Genomic DNA, 20763 nt, shown 5'->3' with positions numbered 1-20763 from the left:
CACTTTCTGAGTACAGCCCTGTAGAGTATGTCTGAGGGTGTGGAGAGGGAAGGGCTTTCAGTCTCAGTAGTGCTTTTCTTCTGTCCTGTGGTGAGACGCTTCGCCTCTGATTCGCGGTGGGTTCCTCTGCATCGTGCTGATGTTGTATTCTTTAAAGTTATAGGTTTTAAAAGGTGGCACTTCTCGAGTCTCGGTGATGGATGAGAGCAGCACTTCTATAAGGTTAGCATGCAGGGTGGGGCGCGTGTGTGCCAAAAAATATATATATGTATCAAGGGTCTTTTCTTTCATAAATGTGGGGAGGCTGATCTTTCAGCATGTAGTGGTACATGTTGGTACACTCCTCAGAGTATACATCACACTGTCTCTTCTGTTTCTGATTCCCCTGTGTCCCCCCCCCCCCCCCTTATAGATCTGAATTCAAGCCGCAGTCGCTCTCTGTCTCTCCCATCATGTCTCTGCTAGTAGAGTATGTGTGCTGGACTTAGGTTTGCAGCTGGTTCATTAGGTTAACTTGATTACAGGAAGCTGGTTTATTTATTATGTGTCATACTTCACTCCAGAAAAATCTCCTCAGTGAACTGTCCATACAATTAGTTGTTTTATTTGTGGAATCTTGAATGATGGGAAAATATATCGATTCATCTTGCTTTACCCTGTGTAAAAGTCAAGGCTCCCAGACTTGCTCGGTCCAGGAGAGTTCAGACTGTCAGACCTTTTTGGTCAGAGGTCATCAGCTGAGACTGGACTGTTGTGTCATGCACTGCTGTAGGTATTGCTAACATTGTCCTGAAATGCATCAACAAAGAGAAGAGAAATCTGCCACAACAGACTGATCAAAGCTTGTTGCTTTTAAGGGACCCAGAGCTCTTCTGAGAAAATACGCCTATGAAAAAATGTTTGTCTGGATAAACAAAGCACTGATCATTCACCCTTATTATGAAGGCCGCTGACCTGGCATGTCCTTTTTCTGTTCAGATGAAGGCCGCTGACCTGGCATGTCCTTATTCTGTTCAGATGAAGGCCGCTGACCTGGCATGTCCTTATTCTGTTCAGATGAAGGCTGGGGTAGGCCCTCAACTCCTCATTGACTTTTTTCAGAAACATTAATCAGTTATGTATGCATATTAGATAATGATTTAGAGGTGATCATTTCTGTAAATAATATTTTTTTGCCCTTTAAAGTGATGGTTGTGTAGGTGAAGCAAGCAAGTCTAAAAAAGGGAAATTTGAATGGAATTTAAAAAAATTGCATATTAAATTGTATTCAATAGAGTGGGGGGAAAAAGACATAACTAGACGTGGTTTAGAATAGTAAACTGCTACATTGATGTTGCTCTCTGAAGCTCTGGTTGCACAGAGCGCATTAATGTACTGTACTGCTTGGTTGTACCACAGGGTGGCACCAGTGTACATATTAGGCTAAAAATCCAGGTTGATGTGCTCTGAAAGATTGTTATCACACAAAAAAGAAACAGATCATCCATGTAAAGGTTACTTTGACACTACATCATATAAATTAGATAACCATTTAACAAGAAGTTAGGTTTCAGTGTTAGTAATATCTACTTTAAGTGTAGCTGCCTTCTGACGTTTGAGTTCGCCCAGTTATACCGATGTAAAAAATGCACGCCTCCAGCTCTGCCTCTCAGTTACCCTGTGTTACACAACGCTTTGTTTTATTTGTTTTTGCCATCTTACTATTGTAAATATCAGCCTACAGGTCACGGCGTTTGCACAGATATCTGTGTGTAAACTGTCGTGGTAGAGATAATTTATTTTACCATAGATGTGTGCGTGTATGTATGTACCATAGATGTGTGTATGCATGTATGGGTCTGTACATATACACATACACATACAGGACATATGTACATGCATGCATTTCGGCCAAAAATACCGGGTTGAAAATACATGGTGGGCATTACCCTGCAGCATAATTACTGAGGTGGTTTTAATGCCATGCAAACTCCAGTGGAAACAGTACAGCTTATATTAAGCCACCTGTTGGACATTCTCCTTTGTCATCAGATTCAGCCAGCTGCATACTGAACGTTCCGCCTCCTTCCTGAAAGAAACAAGGAAACAATTCCTGGGCACCTACTTCCTGTCCTCAGTTTATGCCTGTGGTTTATGCCCTGTGTAATCCGATTCGGTATTTACCCCTAATGTGGCCGAATCTCTCAGTGTTTGTAAACTTCAACGCACAGTGGGTGGGAACGTGGAGATTAAAGGTTTCTTTTGGTCCAGGCACTCTGTGATGTGTTGCATCCATTGATTGATTTGCTCTGCAGGTTTACCCATGAGTGTTTAAAGGCCTGCACTATTTACACCTCTCAGCAGCAGCGAGTCATTCCAGTCCTCGAGGGTGCTGTAGACCTTACTGCTACCTTTCAGTTAGCTTTTGCTCAACACCTTGGAAGACCAGAAGAGTTTAAGTCCTGCCGAAATAAAGCTTCTGTTAAATACCTTAGAGCTGAGGCAGATTCAAATGCAGCAGACACTGGGACCATCCTGGACCCGAGAAACCAGTCTGTGCCAGTAACCCGTCTAAAGATACTGACTGCTTCCAACTGTCCCACTGTGTACACACACACGCACACACACACACCCACAGTCACACACGCACTCACACACGCGCACACACACACACGCGTGCGCACACACACGCGCGCACGCAGTCACACACACACACACACAGTCATACTGTAAATCGCACCAAGATCCTAGAAATGCACTGCACATGCAACTCATCATCAGTATTAAATAATCCATCTGTACCACTGGAATTAAGCTCAAGTCCCTCTATCCACGGTATGACAGCAGTGTCCCTCCAGGGATGTAACCCCACAACCATGTGTTGCTCTATCCACTGAAGCCGTGAGACCTGCTGGCTGTGATGCAGCTGACACAGAGTGAGAATCCTGCTGAGGAATGTGAGGAGTGATCGTTTGCAGGGATTGAAGATTTGTCAAGGTAAACAAGGCTTTCACATTCAGAAGATAAATTGTCCCTGATGGCAGCGTGTTCGCAGTGCAGGTGTGGTGATGGACGGCGTACTCAGAGCACCGGCACAGTGACGGACAGCTCTCGCTTCTTCCTGTTGAAGACGGCGCTGGCGTCGTCCTCCCTCACAGCCTCGGGCAGCTCCAGGTGCAGGTGGTACATGTCCTCCACCTCCAGCAGCACGTCATCCTGAACGCAGACGGGCACCACCTCAGCTTTATCATACAGACGCAACCTAGCGCTTAGGATTGGCCCAGACAGGTCACATGGGATGTTAAGACCAATCAGAAAAGTGCTCAGTGTTTGTGGAAAGAAAAGCAGCAAGCCTCACAGTGAAGATATGGGTATTAAACACTTGTTGCGCCAAGAGTATCACCCTGTTACGTTACATTACAGTACATTATTGTCATTCAGCAGACGCTCTTACCCAGAGCGACTTACGTAGGTTACAATTCTATCCAGCTAGATATTTACTGAGGCAATTGTGGGTTAAGTACCTTGACCAAGGGTACAGCAGCAGTGCCACAGTGGGGGATCGGACCTGCAGCCTTTCGGTTATGAGCCCTGCTCCTGCACTACACTGTGACACAGAGGGTTTCTCTGGATGCATTGAAGGCTTGAAGCCGCACCTGGGAGACGCTGAGCTGGCACTCGCTGACGGAGCGCACGCCGGGCAGCTCCACTGTCAGCTGCACGCTCCTGGCCGTCCCGGCGGCGCCGGTGGTGATGCTGAGCCGGTGTTTCGGGCGCTGTGGCAGGACGGACGGCGTGCTGGAGATGACCTGGATCAGGGGCGGTTTCCCTGGGTTACCGCTGCGCTGCGGGGTCAGGCGGACAGAGGGGCTGTCTCTGCTCTCCTCCTGCTCCTCCCGCAGGGATGAGATCTGCTGCAGCAGTGAGGGGCCTGCAGAGAGAGGGTCACGCTCCTCAGTGCTGCTGCTCCTCAGTGTTTCTCCCACAGATAAGAAGCGCTAACCTCTGCTTTCAGTTATGCTCTAAAATGGGGGCTTTTATCCTGTACTCAGACCCAAGAGACACCTGGTTTACTGAGCTGTGGAAGCTGCATCTGAAACCAGCCACTTCAGGTGGCCTCTTTTCTACAGCATGCCCTGCGCCTGGGAGCCTATCAAAGTGCAGTGGGAGGGGTCTCCCAGTAAACTGGCTGACCAGACTGAGGTAAAGGAGGCCTAAGACTGGTGCTGCTGTCCCAGGTGAGTGTTACCTGTGGCAGTGGCGGTGGGGGTGGGGGTGGAGTCGGAGGGCCGGGGCAGGTGCGGTGAGGCCAGGCGGTGTCTCATGCTCTGGGTGCTTCCCTTCAGCCTGGTGCCGAGGAGGCTGTAGTCCTGGGACAGACGCAAACCGTGCTGCTCCTGGGCGAAGCTCAGGGCCAGGAGGTGCAGCTGCTCCCTCTCCTGCCGGCTCTCCAGCACCCTCTGCAAGACGTCTGGGTGAAACGCCATGTCCAGCACGCTGTACGTCTCTGTCCCCCGAGAGAAGAACCGAACGCAATGTCAAAACCACGTCACACTCTCTCCTCAGGTGCAAGACTGACATTGGCCTGACAGTTTTATTTCCAGAACCCAGTGTCACACATTTCATGTTCAAATTAAGGTCTTTGTGGTAAGAGAGACCCAGCTTGCTGCACTCTAAAAGGACACTGTTAAATGTTTTGAATACTGCCTATCATTTTCTGGTGAAGAATATAGAAGGCCATCCATCCCACAATAAAAAATTGGAAACAATTACAGTGTTACTGCAATGAAAAGACTCTACTGTTTTTAATCTGAAAAGTATCACAAAAGATGAGGTCACAGGAAGGTTGCTGGCCCCAAGCATTGATCCTGAATGAGTTTAATATTTTTATCCATAATATATGGGTTAGGGTTGGACTTGGGCTAACTGGTCCTGGATCATCTTTTGGGATCTGAAAGTACACAGGCAATGTGGTGCCACACTGCTGAGGTTGGAAGCCAGAGAGCAGTCCTACCGTTGCCATCAACTACCGTTTCCAGTTTTCCTCCAATCACAGGGAGGGGGTGGGACTTGGACTGGGGGGCAGGGACTCGTTTCCAGGCGCACAAATTGATGTAAAGCAGTCTCTCCTCTGGCTCCTACCACACATTACATTACATTGCATTCATTTACGCCACACACACAACACAGGTCACTTTCACCCAGGGACACTGGGATGCTCACAAACACTGCTGTACTCTGCTGTCAGGCATGAGAGGGTACATAGGGCCCTGGTGTAAACCACACATGCACGCACAGCATTCAAATTGTGAACTTGACTGCCTTCTCTGTTGAACTATAAATCTACATGATATCAGTGGGGATTTCGTTGTCTGATTTTCATACAAACTTGCTATATTCTACCATTTAGTCGAACAGCGTTCTTCATTAAAACTGCAAATTTCCAAATAGCAGCCATTTGGAAATAACTCATTTCTGCACACAGCGGCCTTTTTTTTTTTTGGAGAAAACGGATTGTGTTTTTACTTACACAATACATTTGATCAATTGAGAGGTGATTTCACAACGTTGTGCAAGGAACGAGAGAAGTAATAGCTGTTTAACTTTGTTGTTTGAAGTTATGTACAAAGCCCTTTGCATTTAACCAAAATCTTGATTTATGTGTGCTACGACTGAGTGTGAAGTGCTGTACCTGTATGACGGTACGCAGGCAGGAGTCAGGTGTGGGAGGGGAGCAGAACTCCGCTCCTTCCTTCAGCTGGCGCTGTATGAACGTCCGGTAGCTCTCCGGATCACTATCGCGCATCTCGTCCAGCATGGACCACAACTGATTGACCTGCTGCAGATCAACCTTTTGGCTCTGGGGCGATGACATCTTTCCTACACCTACAAAATGAAAGAGGGGTGCATATGAAAGACGGGTAGCCAACTGAATCGCTGCGGACAGGCAACAGATGATAACAACTATAGTTAGCAACGAAAACCAACTCGTCAGTGAATAACAAGTTAGCTAGCAAATAGCTAACTAGCGACACAGCAAGCCAGCTTCATACTGACGACTAACTTCCCGTCTCCTGTGTGCAGCGGATAGCTAGTATCCTATGCGGAACACCAAAACCTAACAGCTAGCTAGTACAAACCGTTCTTATTGCTACTGCCAACTAAAACTGCGCATTTTAATGCACTGAATCAATGCATCTTGCAGGCATACAGGCAGCAGCTTGCCGGCTAGTATCCCCGCAGTAGTAAGCGGAGTCTAGCTACCCAGCTAATCTAGCCACAGATATATGACAGCCATAACACCAACGTCTTAAAGACAACTAGAAGGGTTAACTAGCGCGATAATCCGAACCCCTAAAGACATATAACTAGCTACCCAAACGATTTAAAGCTAGGAGTTAGCCAGCTACCGCTAACGGGATACTTACCTTTCCGCTCCTGTCTGTGTTGGCGTCCTCTGTTACCGTGGAAACGAGGGGGTGGGGGTGCGAGTGACCAAACTCCAACACGTGAGTTACTGTATTGAAATACTTTTACCTACAGATCTACCTACTTACAGTGCAAAACCTTCCCATTATAAGGAGAATGATTTAAACCTCCAATGTCAGTAATCGGAGAGTACTCCGTGAGGAACGTATAACGTTGGATATAACCGGTTAAAACAATAAATAGGTGTTAATGACTTTAGCGTTGATCTGAAGACTCAGTTACACTATACTTTCTTCTGGATTACCTCATTATACGTGTTTGATTTTGTAAGAAATAACATATGGACACGTTTAGTTTACACGTTTGTACATTTTAATTTATTGATATGACAAAGGAAATGTACTGTATTTATAAATATTCTGGCATACAGGTAATCATTATAAGAACGTTTATGACAAATATTTTAAATAATAAAATACACGGTGGTAATGACTTCAATAACAGATTGAATAGCCTGTGTATTTATACAATTACGATAAAAAATAAAAAATATCAGACATTCATCATTTTTAAAACCAGTTAATACCACTACAACCAGCAACCTCTTTGGTTTGCAATGAATAGAAAAATTGAAAAGGAGCTAGGTAAAACTGTTAAAAAAATTTTGTGCTGCATTTTTCACAATGAAAAACACCACAGTTCTTTAATTTTTTTCAAGATCTCATTTGCACATCAACTGATAAAAAAATCAGAGAATGTAAATGAGTTTTGGAAGTGTAAAACGCTGGGTGTAAATGCTCAGTGATTGTTTCTGTGCTGTAGTCTATGCAGGGGTCTCATTCGAATCACAGCTTAGACATTTATCCTTTTGAAAGAATGAAACACTAAATCCTTAATCTTCACTGCTGTCCCATTCTCTCTTCCCTTTCTTATTGTCCTCAGTAGTTCTGACAAAAAGAGAATGTGTGCATTAGTTTCACAGTGCCTAAAGCAAAGCTTCTTTACTTTTATTTGGACAGATAAACATACTGCCATTGGGGGAAAAAAAGAATGTCACCTCAATCATCTCGTAAATCCATCCCAGGAACTCGGCCACTTTGGTGTAGACGCCCGGATGGTTTGGTTCGGCACAGCCTGTCCCCCAGCTGACCACGCCCACCAGCCTCCAAATGCCCTCATCCTGACAGACCAGGGGACCGCCGCTGTCGCCCTGATGATGAAGCACCAGAAACAAACACCTTTCAGTCTTTTTATACAAGATGGCCATCTCCTGCCCTGGATCCTGACTCCTCTTCATGGGAAGTAAACTGGCCCCCTTCCTCAGTCACACATCTCTGACTGCATATTAGGATTAAAATTGCCACAGTGAAGCAGACATGTCATGCTAAGGAAATATAGACACAGGAAACCCAAGCCTCATGTGTGTCTATGCACAGGATCTGCTTTCCAAACACACTTAGAAATGTTTAAGGCACTTAAATGGCAGGGTATTTACTGAGGGCACTCGGGTTAATTACGTAATTTAAGGGTGTAACTGAAGTGCTGCACACAGGATTGAACCCGGCACCCTCTGGCTATAAACTGTCTTCCTTTAACACCAACAGAAGAGCAAGTCTTGTACTTTATGAAAATTAAATCCAAGTAATTTAATTAGATATGTTAATAGTTGCTGAACTGAGATTAATGAGGATGAGGATGAAGGATCCCTGACCAATCAGTTAGAGGATTATGTGTAGTTATTTCCTTTCAAATGTCTTGCAAGTGATAAAGGGACTTAAGTGTAAAGCTCTGCAAAGCACCAGAAATTGGATATGAAATCACATTCTTCATTTACATAAAATCACAGGCTTACCCTGTTTTTTGCGATCATTATCATTTTCAAAATCTGTGATCATACATGAGCAGTAATTACCACATAAAATGGTGTAAAATTAAAATGACACGTTTAGCAGAGCAAATGTAAGCGGAAGCAGCAGGGGCTGCTGGGTGGTGAGGCGGGTGGGCGTCTGAGTCAGCTGACCTGGCAGGCGTCCACCTTGCCCTCCGTGTAGCCGGCGCACAGCATCCTGGGAGTGATCTCTCCGTTGTACATGCAGGAGCTGTTGCATTTCTTTGTGCTTATCAGAGGCACCGGGGCTTCTTTCAAGGTGTCAGGAATATGGACTGTGTCAAAGAGAGAGGTCAACCGAATGGAGCTCACTGCAGCCCCCCACAGAAAGCTGCATTATTCTTTACTGTAATGCACGGAACATTCTTTACTACACCGTTTCTGTATTTAGCCAGGAAGATCCACCAAGAACTCATTTCTCATTTGCAGTGAGAGCCTGGGGTGTCAGGGTGGCTGGGGTTGGGGGGATGCAGTTGTGCAGCCAATCAACTGTAAGAGGGGGGGGTCGGGGGGGGGGTTTGATGGGCAGACGTAAACAGCCATCTTTCAGAGTTTCTATGGCAGTGCCAGAAGGACTCTGAAATCTCTAAAGGTTTGGGGCAGATAACAGCACATTCTGTAAAAATCTTGAAATACCAAGGAATTTATAATGTTGGCTGAAAATTAACAGAAAATATCAATATACAGCCATACCGAGCAGGCAATTTGATGGACTGAGTGAAATATTTACACTGTAAGAACCTGAAAGACTTAAAGGATGCAAGCTAAAAATGCATTTTTAGTGATCAGCAGTTTGAATCACTTTGCTTTTCAAAACCATAAAAAAAAAATCTCTCTGATAAAACACTGTAAACCAAATACATCCATGACTGCAGATATGGAAAGGTCTGAATGCTGTAACCATGACTCCCAGCCACGCCGGTGTGTGTGTGAGATTGCGGCACTACAGTGGGAGTGTGTGTGGGGTGTGAATACCATCATCGGGCTGTGTGTACCCCCAGCCAGCGATCCAGCACTGCGTCCCCCCTGGCAGGTCATGATCGTACTGCGGCAGACACACAGGCCTGATGGTATCTGCAGGAAATATGAGAATATAAAATGATTACATGCATGTGAGAAATCCATGCTACTGTATGCTGCCAGGGCTATATTTTCAGTTTATCAGAGCTTAATTTTCCACACATTCATCTCTCTAATGGAGCATCCAGCCGTGAAGATGGAATGGTACTGTGTGTACCTAGAAAACTGCATATTAATGTTTGTTTCAAGTGCTAAAGCTGATATTTGGTGGACCACTAATCAATCTGTGACCACTGTCAATCACACCAGTAATGCTTCCTTGTTTCACAAATATTACACATTATTAAAATAAAAAAATATCTATTTTAGCTTCCAGGTTTCATTTGCTAAAATCTGAATGATCCCGAGAGTAATATACTAAAGTCTGCCACTAGAGGTCAGTGTTTTCCAGTTCAAAACGAGCAGGAGTGCAGGTAAGGTTATTTTTGTTTTTGTAGTAGGCTGTGGTGTGGTCCAGCTCTACCGGGAATGCAGAGTGTGAGGAGGGGGAAACAGAAATGCATTATGCCATCAAGCTGAAGCTCATACTCCCTCCCTCTCTCATTTTCATCACTTTATTGCCGGTGCAAAGCTGTACTACAGTGCTTACAATACCTTGCAGTTGATTAAGCAAATTAGCACTACTACTGACAAAACACAAGATCGTGTCATTTACGTGCTATTTGTAAAAAAAAAATGGTAAGAAATGATTCTTTTCCTTTAAAATGGGATAACTAAATTAATGTCTAACAGCTATTTACATTTCAAAGAGAGAGAGAACTAAATCAGATGCATTCAAAAAAGAGATATTCTCCAGATACCCTTTGATATTCTTTGAGTGTCCTGGTCTGAAGTGGAATGGTATGTCATGTACATTACATTACATTGTTATCATTTAGCAGACACTCTCTTCCAGATCAACTTATACAGGTTAAACTTTTATCCATTTATACAGCTGGATATTTACTTGGCAGTTGTGGGTTAAGTACCTTGCCCAAGGGTACAGCAGCAGTGCCCCAGCAGGGAAACAACCCGGCAACCTTTTTGTTACGAGCCCTGCTCTTTACCACTACACCACCCTGCACACCAGACTCCTACCTGTGAAGTTCAGAGGGGTCTTCAGCTTCATCAAGGCGATGTCGTTGTCATGACTCCTGTGGTTGTAGTTCTTGTTGTAGATGATCTTTTCCACAGCATATCCAGTGTGCTGGGCCAGTTTGACTGAGCTGCGAGTCACAATGCCAGCGTACACTACCCAGCTGGACACCTGCGGTAGCCTGTAACTACAAAGCAAAGGACACCTGAACACACTATGTAGCTTGTAACTACAGTCCTAAGGACATCTGGATTAAATTTTTTGTATAATTTGATAATCGTTTTGTAATAATTCACTGATACGACACTGTATCTTCATCTGTTTACAAGATGTTTCAATCAATGTGTAAACCCTAAATTTTTAAAATGTTGATTGAAATGTATTACTTACGTCACCAAAACAACAATAGTTCATTTGATTTGTTTTTCTTTCTCTAATGATATTTCAACTGAAACATGACAATATTGTTCACCTAGTATTTGTTAATTGAAGTTGCTAATGACACAGTCTGGCCAACTAATTGCCTTCTGCACTAACAGTGCCGGAATATTCTGAATCCTAATGTGTCATATGATCATGTCGTATGGTATGGAGTCCTGCTCTGGTGACAGGCATTGACTCCAGTATAAGCTGATTCAGTGAGATACACACTCCCCTGTTAAGCGTAATGGCGTGTGGGGTGTTGGGTGTTGGGTGTGGGGCGTGGGCACGGTCGAAGAGCGCACTTACTTGTGGACGCAGTGTGCTGCCGTGACGATCCACTGGCTGGTGATGATGGAGCCGCCGCAGGTGTGGCGGTTGCTGTAGTACAGGCTCACCTGCCAGGGCCACCTGCCCAGGGTGGCCTCCACACCCCCGATGATCCTCGGCAGCTTGGCTCGTGTCCCACACTCTCGAGGAACACACACCCAGCCGGCACAGGTCAAACGGGTGAGTGAGTGAGTGTGTGTATGTGTGTGTCTGTGTGTGTATATGTGAGTAAGCACAGGTACGTGCATGCGTGCGTGTGTGTGTGTTTGTGTATGTGAGTAAGCACATGTGTGTTTGGTTGTGTGTGTGTGAGGGTGTGTGTGTGTTTGTGTGTTTGTGTGTGTGTGTGTGTGTGTGTATGTGAGTAAGCACACATGTGTGTTTAGTTGTGTGTGTGTGTGCGTGTGTGTGTGTATGTATGTGTATATGTGTGTATGTACGCATGTGTGTTTGGATATGTGTGTGTATGTGTGTCTGTGTGTGTGTGTGTGTCATGGTGGCTCCAGCAGGGAAGCAGGTATCAGTGTAAGCAGTCAGCTGTCAGTCTGCACTCCAGCATGTTGTAATATGTTCACAGCTGACACACACTGAGAATTGCCCTCCCTAATGTAGCGGATGTGCAAGGATGTATGGGAGACGGTAGTATTTACAGTATTTAACCTATGTCTTGTTCTGAAAGTAAAACCTGCCAGCTTATGGAGGTGAGCTATGCCTTTGACTGAACATTAGAGAAAGCTTACCTATCAGAACTGATGCAGTGCCAGTTATTGTCAGAAACAATAGCTCAATCAGGCTCTGAATGCCAGCTACTGGTCTTGCTTTTCAAAAGCCTGGGTCATGTCCAAGGGCTGTTAGTAAGAGAGCTATAAATATCTGTGCTGTCTAAAAACAGAGCCAAGCAGCTGTTTAAACATAGCTCTGCTTTTGCAGAGCGAGGAAGTCTCAATCTGGAAAAGGCACTTTTTGTATCATTAATTGAATATGTCTACTGTATCACACACCTGATTCGATTGATGACATAGTATATCAATTAATTTACTTTATTGTTCTATTTATAGTTTAATACATTAAAATCAAGTTAATCGGCGAATTACTTATTTACTTAGTGTTAGTCCTGACATCAACATGTAAAAATTTGGGTCCAATTATGTGTGTTGTTTTTTAATGTGGATCCAAATAAATAAGTAATAATGCGTGTCTGTGTATGCAGATGCATCATGTATGCAGCTTTGCGTGCGCACGTGTGTGTGTGTGTGTGCGCGCGTGTACAACTTTGCATACAGGTTTTACAGTATTAATGTATTTTTAATCGTATTTATAGACACATACACATACCTCAAAAACATCCTTCAAGATTTACTTATCTCTAAATTTTTTACCTTCTCAATATCTGATTGGATATATATAAATGGATGAGATTATCATTTTAATAGAAAAATGTTGACATATTTTTATTCTTAACCTATTTTTCCTATTTAAAATATAAATATCTCAGTTAAAAGGAACCATTGATGTACTTGTGAATCATTATTTCATGCTTTTACTTGTGTTTTCTTTTATGAGCCATTTCTGACTGTAACTTACCAAAACATTTCAGAGCTATAACCTTCCCTGTGATGCAGCTTCCCCTACAGAGACAAAGAGCACAATCTGCATAACTTCTTATTGGTGATATCCATCACTAGTATAGGCATTCATAGCATGATCACCCCGACTGGCTAATATATAGCAGTAAAGGCATGTTGGGGAAAGTACCTGAATTGCCATATGTTTTCTAGACTGCTTTTGTGTTCAGAGGTAATTTGCACAAATCCATCAGTGTAATTGGGTCCGATGTCTGTCAGGTTCACTCCTTTATGCTTGGTGAGCCTGTGAAAACGGATAATTTATTTAATTCGCAGATGAGAGTCAAAGACACACACAATATTTTACCAATATTGAAACCAATCATGACATGACATTGATCTCACAACATGAGGGGCCTTTTGACTTTGGACTTTTTAATTAGTTTTAAAAAGTAGCCATTCTCCACAAGCTGCCAATGGTCAGTTTGGCGGTCTATGGTAGACCTCATACTCCTAAAAAAAACTGAAAATGGCACCTGCTGAAAGTGCTCATATGGACATGACAAGCACACACCAAGTCAAAGACTCTTAAAACACACACATATAAACCCAGGGAATGTGTTTGACGGGACTAACTCAATGCTGTGTGCAGATTGATAAGTGCTCGGTCCTGTATGTCTAACTACACAGGGTTTCATTTCCTAACAAAGCAATACAGGTGTCTTCATGGCCTTCCAACCGATGTCACAGTGAAACCGCTGAGGGCTTGCTTTGAATGCAGTAGTACCATGACCACCTTCCACATCCAGCACCCCAAATTTCATACTGTTTTGTGCAAGGAAGCACTGAAATACATGAACTTAAAGGTGAGTCCTCTGAACTCTCAGACAGATAGGTGCGCACATGCGCTGGCGTACGCCACCTGCTGGAGTCAGTGAGGCGTCTCTGAGAGGCAGACCGACGTGGCGCATTACCCCTGTGGACCCCGCGGGGGCGCTAACCTGAGGTAGCCCAGCTGCCTGCACACCAGCGTGCCCAGCGAGGAGTTCCACCTCTCGAAGCAGACGGGCAGCCAGGTCTGCTGTCTCTGCAGCTGGATCTCCAGCAGCGAGTTCTCCGCGCTGATCCTGTAAAACACTGAGCCTCATTGATTGAAAACCCCTCCGTCCGTACCTGTGTCAGACAGCACCTGTCTAACAGGTGTTAGGACGGCCGTGCAGGTGACTCACCAGCAAAACCTCTCAGTCTTTTGTGTTACATTTTTACCTTTACATTCGTACACTATTTTTACCAAGATGCTTTCTCTGTCATTCCTGTTTTATGTATCTTTCAGTCACTTTTTACCAAAGACAATAATATTTAGTGTCTGTATCTGATATACAGATAGACAGATGATAGATCAGAACTTTATTGATAAAGATATAGACTCACCTGTTATGGAGGGGGCCAGTAACAGCAGCAGGGGCAACATGAGAAGCACATAAGGACACATTAATGTTATGAAGAGTGAAGCACACAGAGAGCACTAACAATACCTACTGCATGTACTGCTATGTATGATTCATTCACTTACCAGCACACCTGGGAAATACACATCAATACTATATTATTCATAGTGGTTTCACCAATGTGTTTCACGTGTGTCTCCTGTTTGTGTGCATTGAGTGTGCCCACTATTAAGGGTAGATCCTGGATCAGTCCTCTGCGGCAGAAAGTGAAAGTGAAGCTCACTGACCTTTCCTGGGGTCAGTGACGGAGATGTCCTCAGTCACATTGCAGAAGGAGGTCTCCTTAGTGTCTCCCAGGCCTGCAGGAGTCTGGGTGGAGACAGGCCTCATCAGCAGCTTCACTGGGTGAACACCAAAGAAGAAATGAATGACAAGTACACTGTGGTTGTTGGAGTTTCAGATTGTTCTCTCTCTCTCTCTCTCTCTCTCTCCCTCTTATATTCAAAACTGATAACATGAAAAACTTAGGGAATAACACTACTGTCCAACTATTTGATTTTCATTCACAAACATGCTCAGACGTTCCTATAGCAACGACACTCTTTTTCTGAGTGCAGTCTGAAGACGGCTGAATGAGACTGAAATGTTGGGGTTCTGAAAATGTCCTCGGTTTCTTACCTATGAACCAGAGGCCAGCGACAACACCGCCGAGCAGCCCCAGTGCACACAGAGCCACCAGCACCCTCACCAGCCTGTGACCCACCCCCTTGGAGGACACTGAAACAGACAGGGTGCGGGGTGCGTTCAGGCTGTGCTCTGGCCCCGTGGAGCAGAGGGGCCAGGAAAATGAGCTGCCGTCTTAATTCAGCAGTGCTAACAGAAGGACAGCACACTCCACTGACCACTGTACATTCCCCTCGGAGGAGAGGGACTCAGTGCAGTGGAAACCAAGATTAACACTATAAAAGTCTAAAAGTAAGGAGCATATTTTGTTTATTTACTTAAATTAACAGTGTTAACTATGCAAGTTTTAATACAAGTTAATACAATACAATACTGCATTAGAATCGAGAATGCATCTCCGGTCCCTGGCCAGCTGGCAGTAATAAGAACACAATGTATTGGGAAAGCACACAATCACTTTAAACATTAAGTTAAAGAGGAAAAGTAGGAGTAAAAACAAATAACAAATGACTTGAATAAAGGAAGAGTTCGAGTATTTCTATGTTTAATGCGAGGAAAGCTCGCTACCTTCCTTTGTACTATGACAGAGGTATAGGTACAGGATAGAGAGGGCTTGCCTGGGTTCGGGGGGTGAACCTCTCTTAGCCAGACGGGGCTGCCCTGGGCCTCTCTGTCCCCTCCTACCCCGGTCCCATCTGTGCTGAAAGGATGTTGGACAGCTCCTGGATTCTCAATCACGGACAACGTGTCCCCTTCAAGACTCTGCAAGATGAGACATGACACCATGACATTCATCTCCTGCATCATTCTCCAGACTCTTTCAGACTTTCAAAACGAACTGCAGACCCCAGGGGTGAAGCTCTGACCGTGCCCTCTGTCCTGAAATGTCAGCACCCTCTGTCCCCCTGCATCTGCTCACTCTCAGATTATGTTCCTAAAGTGCCTTTTCGTCAGACATCTGTAATTAGGACGATCATGAACCACAGAGACCTTTTTCAGGCGCACCCAGGTGAGACACACAATGTTTCATTCACTGAGCGAGACACTACACCACACACAGGGCTCAGAGCGACATCAGCCTCTTCAGCAACGCCACCTGTGCGATCTGTCAGCTCAGGGCTCTGTTGTGCGTGTCTCCAGACACCTACAGGGACCTGGCTCACACCTGCACAGTAACACTCCCTGCTTTGTAGGTCAAGGAAGAACAGTAACCTTTTCATCTGCAACGCTCATTTCGGCAGCACAGCAGAAAGTCATTAGGGATACTTCTTTCATTGCTACATCTCACGTTCTAAAACGGAAACTTATGCAGCGAAACCATGAAATTTCTTAAAATGAGGTTATGTTAAAATAAAACTTTCTGCTTGTATGTCAGTCCTCAGCCACCTACCATCTCTGATTCTTGAAACTTCTGCTTTTCAAGTTTCAGGGAACTCAGTCTCTCTCTTTCAATGAATGAGACTTACACACTAATTCACCTGCGAGCCCAATAAAGTTTCAGAATGCATGTAATCACAACACATTTTGGCATGTAAATGAGGGAGTCAGACTGTTTCTTCTTGTGTGTTGCATTAAAATAGACATGTGGTTATATGTCTATTTTAATGCAACACACAAGAAAAAACAGTCTGACTCCCTCATTTTAAGATATTTGAAAATATAAACATTTCAGGGCTTTTTTTGCCACTCAGATGTGATAGAAAATAAAATGATCTGTCTGCATTATTATTATAAAGCCTCATTAATAATATTTTCCTGTAATTTATTTAATTGTAATCCTATTAATGCAATGAGCAACTTCACACTAGATCACATTGAGGCCAAGGTTTCTACCTGAAGAAAACTCAACATACAGTACAATTGTACTTATTCTGTTGTCACATCGAAAATTCTAATTAAACCCCCAAAGTATATAGATTAATCGCTAAATAAAAATACAATTTCTTACGCTTGCTCGCAGAGGAGTCCCGGATGTAGGAAAAGTAAACAATGGGTGCAAACGGTCAAAGGGCACACAAATGCGTCTTCAGTCTGCATGACCACGGCTTCCGACCTCGGAGTCAACAAACAACTTCTGAATTTAAAATGTACGCTTCGCGACGAAGCCGCGGAGAGCGGCCTGCAGCGGACGGACGCCGGCGGTGCCTCACCATGTTCTCCTCGCGTGTGGAGCCGGGGGAAGCGCGGCGGCGATCTCTTCAGCGGTCATCTGCGGAGCTCCATGCGGGGGGAGAGATGCGCCTCTCTCCCAGCTGTCGGATGGTTTGCCATTTAGCAGAATGCAATGCTGGATTTTCGTTTCACAAAGAGACAATGAGGTCAGCAGTGGCGCAAAGAATGAAACCGTTGTTTTGCCAAGGGGGTCATGGGGCCTCGTCAGAGGCTGGTTGAACCAGTTCTTTGTGGGGGCAAACATCTCCAAAGATACCCCTCCTAGCGCTGATAGGGTGCAGGTTGCTTAGTAACGCCCCTACCTGTGCCAGCTGAACGTCCACTTTGCAGCAAAACTTGAACAGCTGACAGTTTAGCGGGTCTGAGCAGAAAGGTCATTATTACAAATTGTTGAAAAGCCCCCTGTTATGTCAATCCAGGTAATTACAAATCAAAAGGTATGATCTTGCTAATCACAGAACTCAAAGAACTAAATAAACATTTTTCAGACTGCATGATGACAGATGGACAGAAAGAAACAGAGCTTCCTACTATTTCTCTTCTTTCCCAGTGATAGTAAGAGTTATGGGAATCAAAATATTCATCCGTCTGACATTTTTTGGGTGTTTTTCTTGGTGTGACTGCTGAAATACTGCAATACAGATATATGAAACATTAAAATATGCAAAATAAAAACTGTTAAAACTAAAACTCAAAGCGCCCAAATCATTTTCATTTCACATTTCACTGCAACCATTTCCTTTTATTGCTAATATTTGCATATGGTATATTCTAAATGAACAGTTCATGCATGAATGACTGTTACCATGTTCAAATTTGTGGGAAAGCATTTTTCTTTTCAGTTTTTCACATTCTGCCCCAGAAAAAAAATGAAATTGAAATGATTTCACTATATGTTGTTGATGGGCAGGAAATTTCTCAGCATTTGTATTTGTAAGTATGTAAAATGTTGTCTTCACTCTGTATAATTGTGGTGGCATTACATATACATCTATATTAGCTACAGAAAATGGCATTTTAATAAACAGGAGCTTGCATCAGTTAATTTACAGTGCTTACAAAAACACTTTCAAACAATTTAGATCTTTATTTAGATCTTTGCTTATATTTTAACTTGTAGCCATGACATCCTCATTTAAAAAATTAACCTAGTGATATTTAAAATGTGATAAAATATTTTTAAATGAAAAGATCTATTAGTCATGATCAAAATGTTTGGCTGCCGTACTTTCCCCATAGGAATACTCTGTCCATACAATGTGCAGTTACAGAAACTGGGGTATAATGTCATTATCAGTGGGATGCCATACAATGTGCAGTTACAGAAACTGGGGTATAATGTCATTATCAGTGGGATGTCTGCTTAGTGCACATTCCCTTTGATGGAGAGAGGAATCTCTCCCTCAGAGTGTGGCATAGCCTGCGTGGTATGGGATTAACATGCTGGAGGGAGACCAGGTGAGACCAGACCTCTGTCTGGAGACATTCCTGAAATCTTCCTGTCATTGACTAATCCCACAAATCCCCCCGCCTTAAACCCCAATGTCATTATTTCATTCAGCTATTCCCTCACAATGTGATTCAGCAAAATGAGGAATTATTCTAAACTCAAGTGCAATGCCTTTTTTTACCACTGGATGGCAGCCTCTCCACCTAAAGAGGCTTGTTTAAGACATGGGAGGAAAGAAGCTAAAGCACTGGAGAGCTCAGGGATTACAGTGCACCTCACAGGACAGAAGCTCCTCTCATGAACGGCTCAAGTGTCCAAAAACCTGGTGCAGCCAGTAGACAGGCTGCTCAGTAAGACACAGACAAAGTGCAAACCGTACTGGAAAGATGTGAGCTAACCAGGCGAATAATCAGTCAGTTCTGATAAGCATCCCTGTGTCCTGTGCACAGTTGGTAAGGTAGCAGGTAGTAGCACAGTTTCAGTGGTAATGTCACTTCCTGAGAAACAGCTAGCATTGTTGCCTGTGGTGGGTAATGGCTGAGCTGTTGCCTTCAGCGAAGCTGGTGATTGGTGGGCTTTTTGAATGAGCTGTGCAATGAGAACAGAATCTCACTCGTGCAGATGTGGACCTCTTTCACGGTCAGTGCACACGCAAAGCAATACACGTGCAATCAGTAGTGCACAGACAGAAAAACAGCAAACAGGTCGTGTGACCAACACTCATCGTGATACACAGCACAGGTTTTCATCAGTCGGAAAACACCAAATCAGCCACTTGCCTCTTCTCTGTATTGTACACACAGTCTTCTCATAACCACTAATCCTGGATCACCTTAAGCTTTTTTTTTAGCATGGAAGTCAGATTTGGAATCAGAGGACTAGGGACAGATGATGATTCAAAAAACAGATGGAACTGCGGAGACAGACATGACCAAATGATGAAAACATGACAGAGCTCCCTCTAATGGTAGAGATAAAAGGTGCACACAACTTAAAACCTAAGACCAGATCAAGATCAAAGTTTAAGTTAGGTAAGGAGTGTAAGCGGGCTGTCTGGGAATATCCACGAAGAACATGGAGATGAGCATTATCAGTTGTCTGATTTACTGTTAGTGTTTACATTTTCAATCAACACATGGAAGTATTTAGCCAACATAACAGATCATAAACAATACAGCCATAACAGAGCTTCATGAAAGCAGTTAGAGTGACTTTGATAAATCATGTCCTCAAAGCTTTCCAAAAATACCTTTACATTTCGGTAGTGCCTATCAAAAGATACCAGACCTTTTAGTGATTAATATCATTACTGCTAGAGCGAATGTATAATTATTCTATCTCCTAACAGTGGATTGCAGTTCCAAGGCTCTTATTGGAAAATGTCCAGCAATTACCAGGTTATCAATGTCAGAGAAAAGCAAAAGAGCAGGGGCTTGTCTTATTCTCACTTTCCTTCTCCAGCTGAAGTTATACAGATCACAGCCATCACAGTTATGGATAATATTTATGCACCACATGAAAATATCAATTTCACAAACTAGACTAGCCACATTAATTACATTTTTACATTATATTACGTCATTTAGCAGACACTCTTACCCAGAGCGACTTCCAAATAAGTGAATCACTATGCTAAGAGTAGTTAGAGAAGTATTACAAGAGGTCAGTAAGATACAAAGTTAAGTGCTAAACTAGTGTAGAGTGCTTTTTTAATAGGAAATAGGGATAGATAGGATAGATAGAGGAAGGTAGACTAGAGAAAAGTCATTCTGAAACAACAAAACTTGCAGTTTTGGCTTATCAGATCACAACACAAAATGTAACCATTTTCAAAGAAACAGCACTTTGGTCTTTCAGGGTAATGACTTCACAGTGGTTGGAGGGGGTGAAGATATCCTAAAATGGATGCCTTTGCAGATTACAACTAATGTACAAAAACACATTCTAATGACAGACCAAAAAGAGACTCGTGCTGCTCTTTATGATACACTGCACAACTACAGAATACATTTAAATTAAGTAAATTACACCCAATTCTGGGGTGGGGTTCAGCTCTTTAACATCATACTTCAAAAACATGAAAGTGCATCATTTAGGAAATAAGACATATTTATTAATGGTTTCAATGGGCTAAACTGTACCAAACTAAGAAGGTAGATCACCATCATATCGTAATGCTATACTGATGTACAGTAAGATCATGTTTGAATAAGCTAAATGTTAATTTTGTAACTGTAATCTAC

The 20763-nt window shown here is 43.5% G+C and overlaps 2 protein-coding genes across 2 annotated transcripts; both read right to left on the bottom strand.

Annotated features, from left to right (window-relative positions):
- Window positions 1-3010: 3010 nt before the first annotated feature.
- On the bottom strand, window positions 3011-5854 carry pih1d2 (PIH1 domain containing 2). The gene is made up of 5 exons (XM_036537800.1): window positions 5672-5854; window positions 4994-5117; window positions 4229-4486; window positions 3636-3910; window positions 3011-3195 (listed from the first exon to the last, which is right to left on the bottom strand). The coding sequence occupies exons 1-5, from the start codon at window positions 5852-5854 to the stop codon at window positions 3061-3063; spliced, it is 975 nt and encodes a 324-aa protein (XP_036393693.1). The 3' UTR covers window positions 3011-3060.
- Window positions 5855-7346: 1492 nt separating this feature from the next.
- tmprss5 (transmembrane serine protease 5) lies at window positions 7347-17314 on the bottom strand. The gene is made up of 13 exons (XM_036537799.1): window positions 17063-17314; window positions 15516-15660; window positions 14893-14991; window positions 14502-14615; window positions 13768-13903; window positions 12957-13070; window positions 12786-12829; window positions 11181-11343; window positions 10454-10638; window positions 9272-9370; window positions 8429-8571; window positions 7466-7618; window positions 7347-7355 (listed from the first exon to the last, which is right to left on the bottom strand). Exons 1-13 carry the CDS (start codon window positions 17312-17314, stop codon window positions 7347-7349), a joined length of 1656 nt encoding a protein of 551 aa, XP_036393692.1.
- Window positions 17315-20763: the final 3449 nt, after the last annotated feature.

The sequence above is a fragment of the Megalops cyprinoides genome, chromosome 9 (genome assembly GCF_013368585.1).
Source record: "Megalops cyprinoides isolate fMegCyp1 chromosome 9, fMegCyp1.pri, whole genome shotgun sequence".
In the NCBI taxonomy this organism is placed as follows: domain Eukaryota; kingdom Metazoa; phylum Chordata; class Actinopteri; order Elopiformes; family Megalopidae; genus Megalops; species Megalops cyprinoides.
This window is presented reverse-complemented; position numbering and strand designations above follow the sequence as displayed.

Bases quoted from the DNA above. Each gene is read 5' to 3' on its own strand.
- pih1d2 (XM_036537800.1), bottom strand. From the start codon at position 5,854: ATGTCATCGCCCCAGAGCCAAAAGGTTGATCTGCAGCAGGTCAATCAG. The intron at 5,118-5,671 runs GTACAGCACTTC...AATGTGTGGTAG, and splicing joins GCCTGCGTACCGTCATACAG to GAGCCAGAGGAGAGACTGCT. The intron at 3,196-3,635 runs GTGCGGCTTCAA...GTCTGCGTTCAG, and splicing joins GCCAGCTCAGCGTCTCCCAG to GATGACGTGCTGCTGGAGGT.
- tmprss5 (XM_036537799.1), bottom strand. From the start codon at position 17,314: ATGTTTGCCCCCACAAAGAACTGGTTCAACCAGCCTCTGACGAGGCCC. The intron at 15,661-17,062 runs GCGAGGAGAACA...CTCATCTTGCAG, and splicing joins CGCTTCCCCCGGCTCCACAC to AGTCTTGAAGGGGACACGTT. The intron at 13,071-13,767 runs GTTAGCGCCCCC...CCGTTTTCACAG, and splicing joins AGGCAGCTGGGCTACCTCAG to GCTCACCAAGCATAAAGGAG.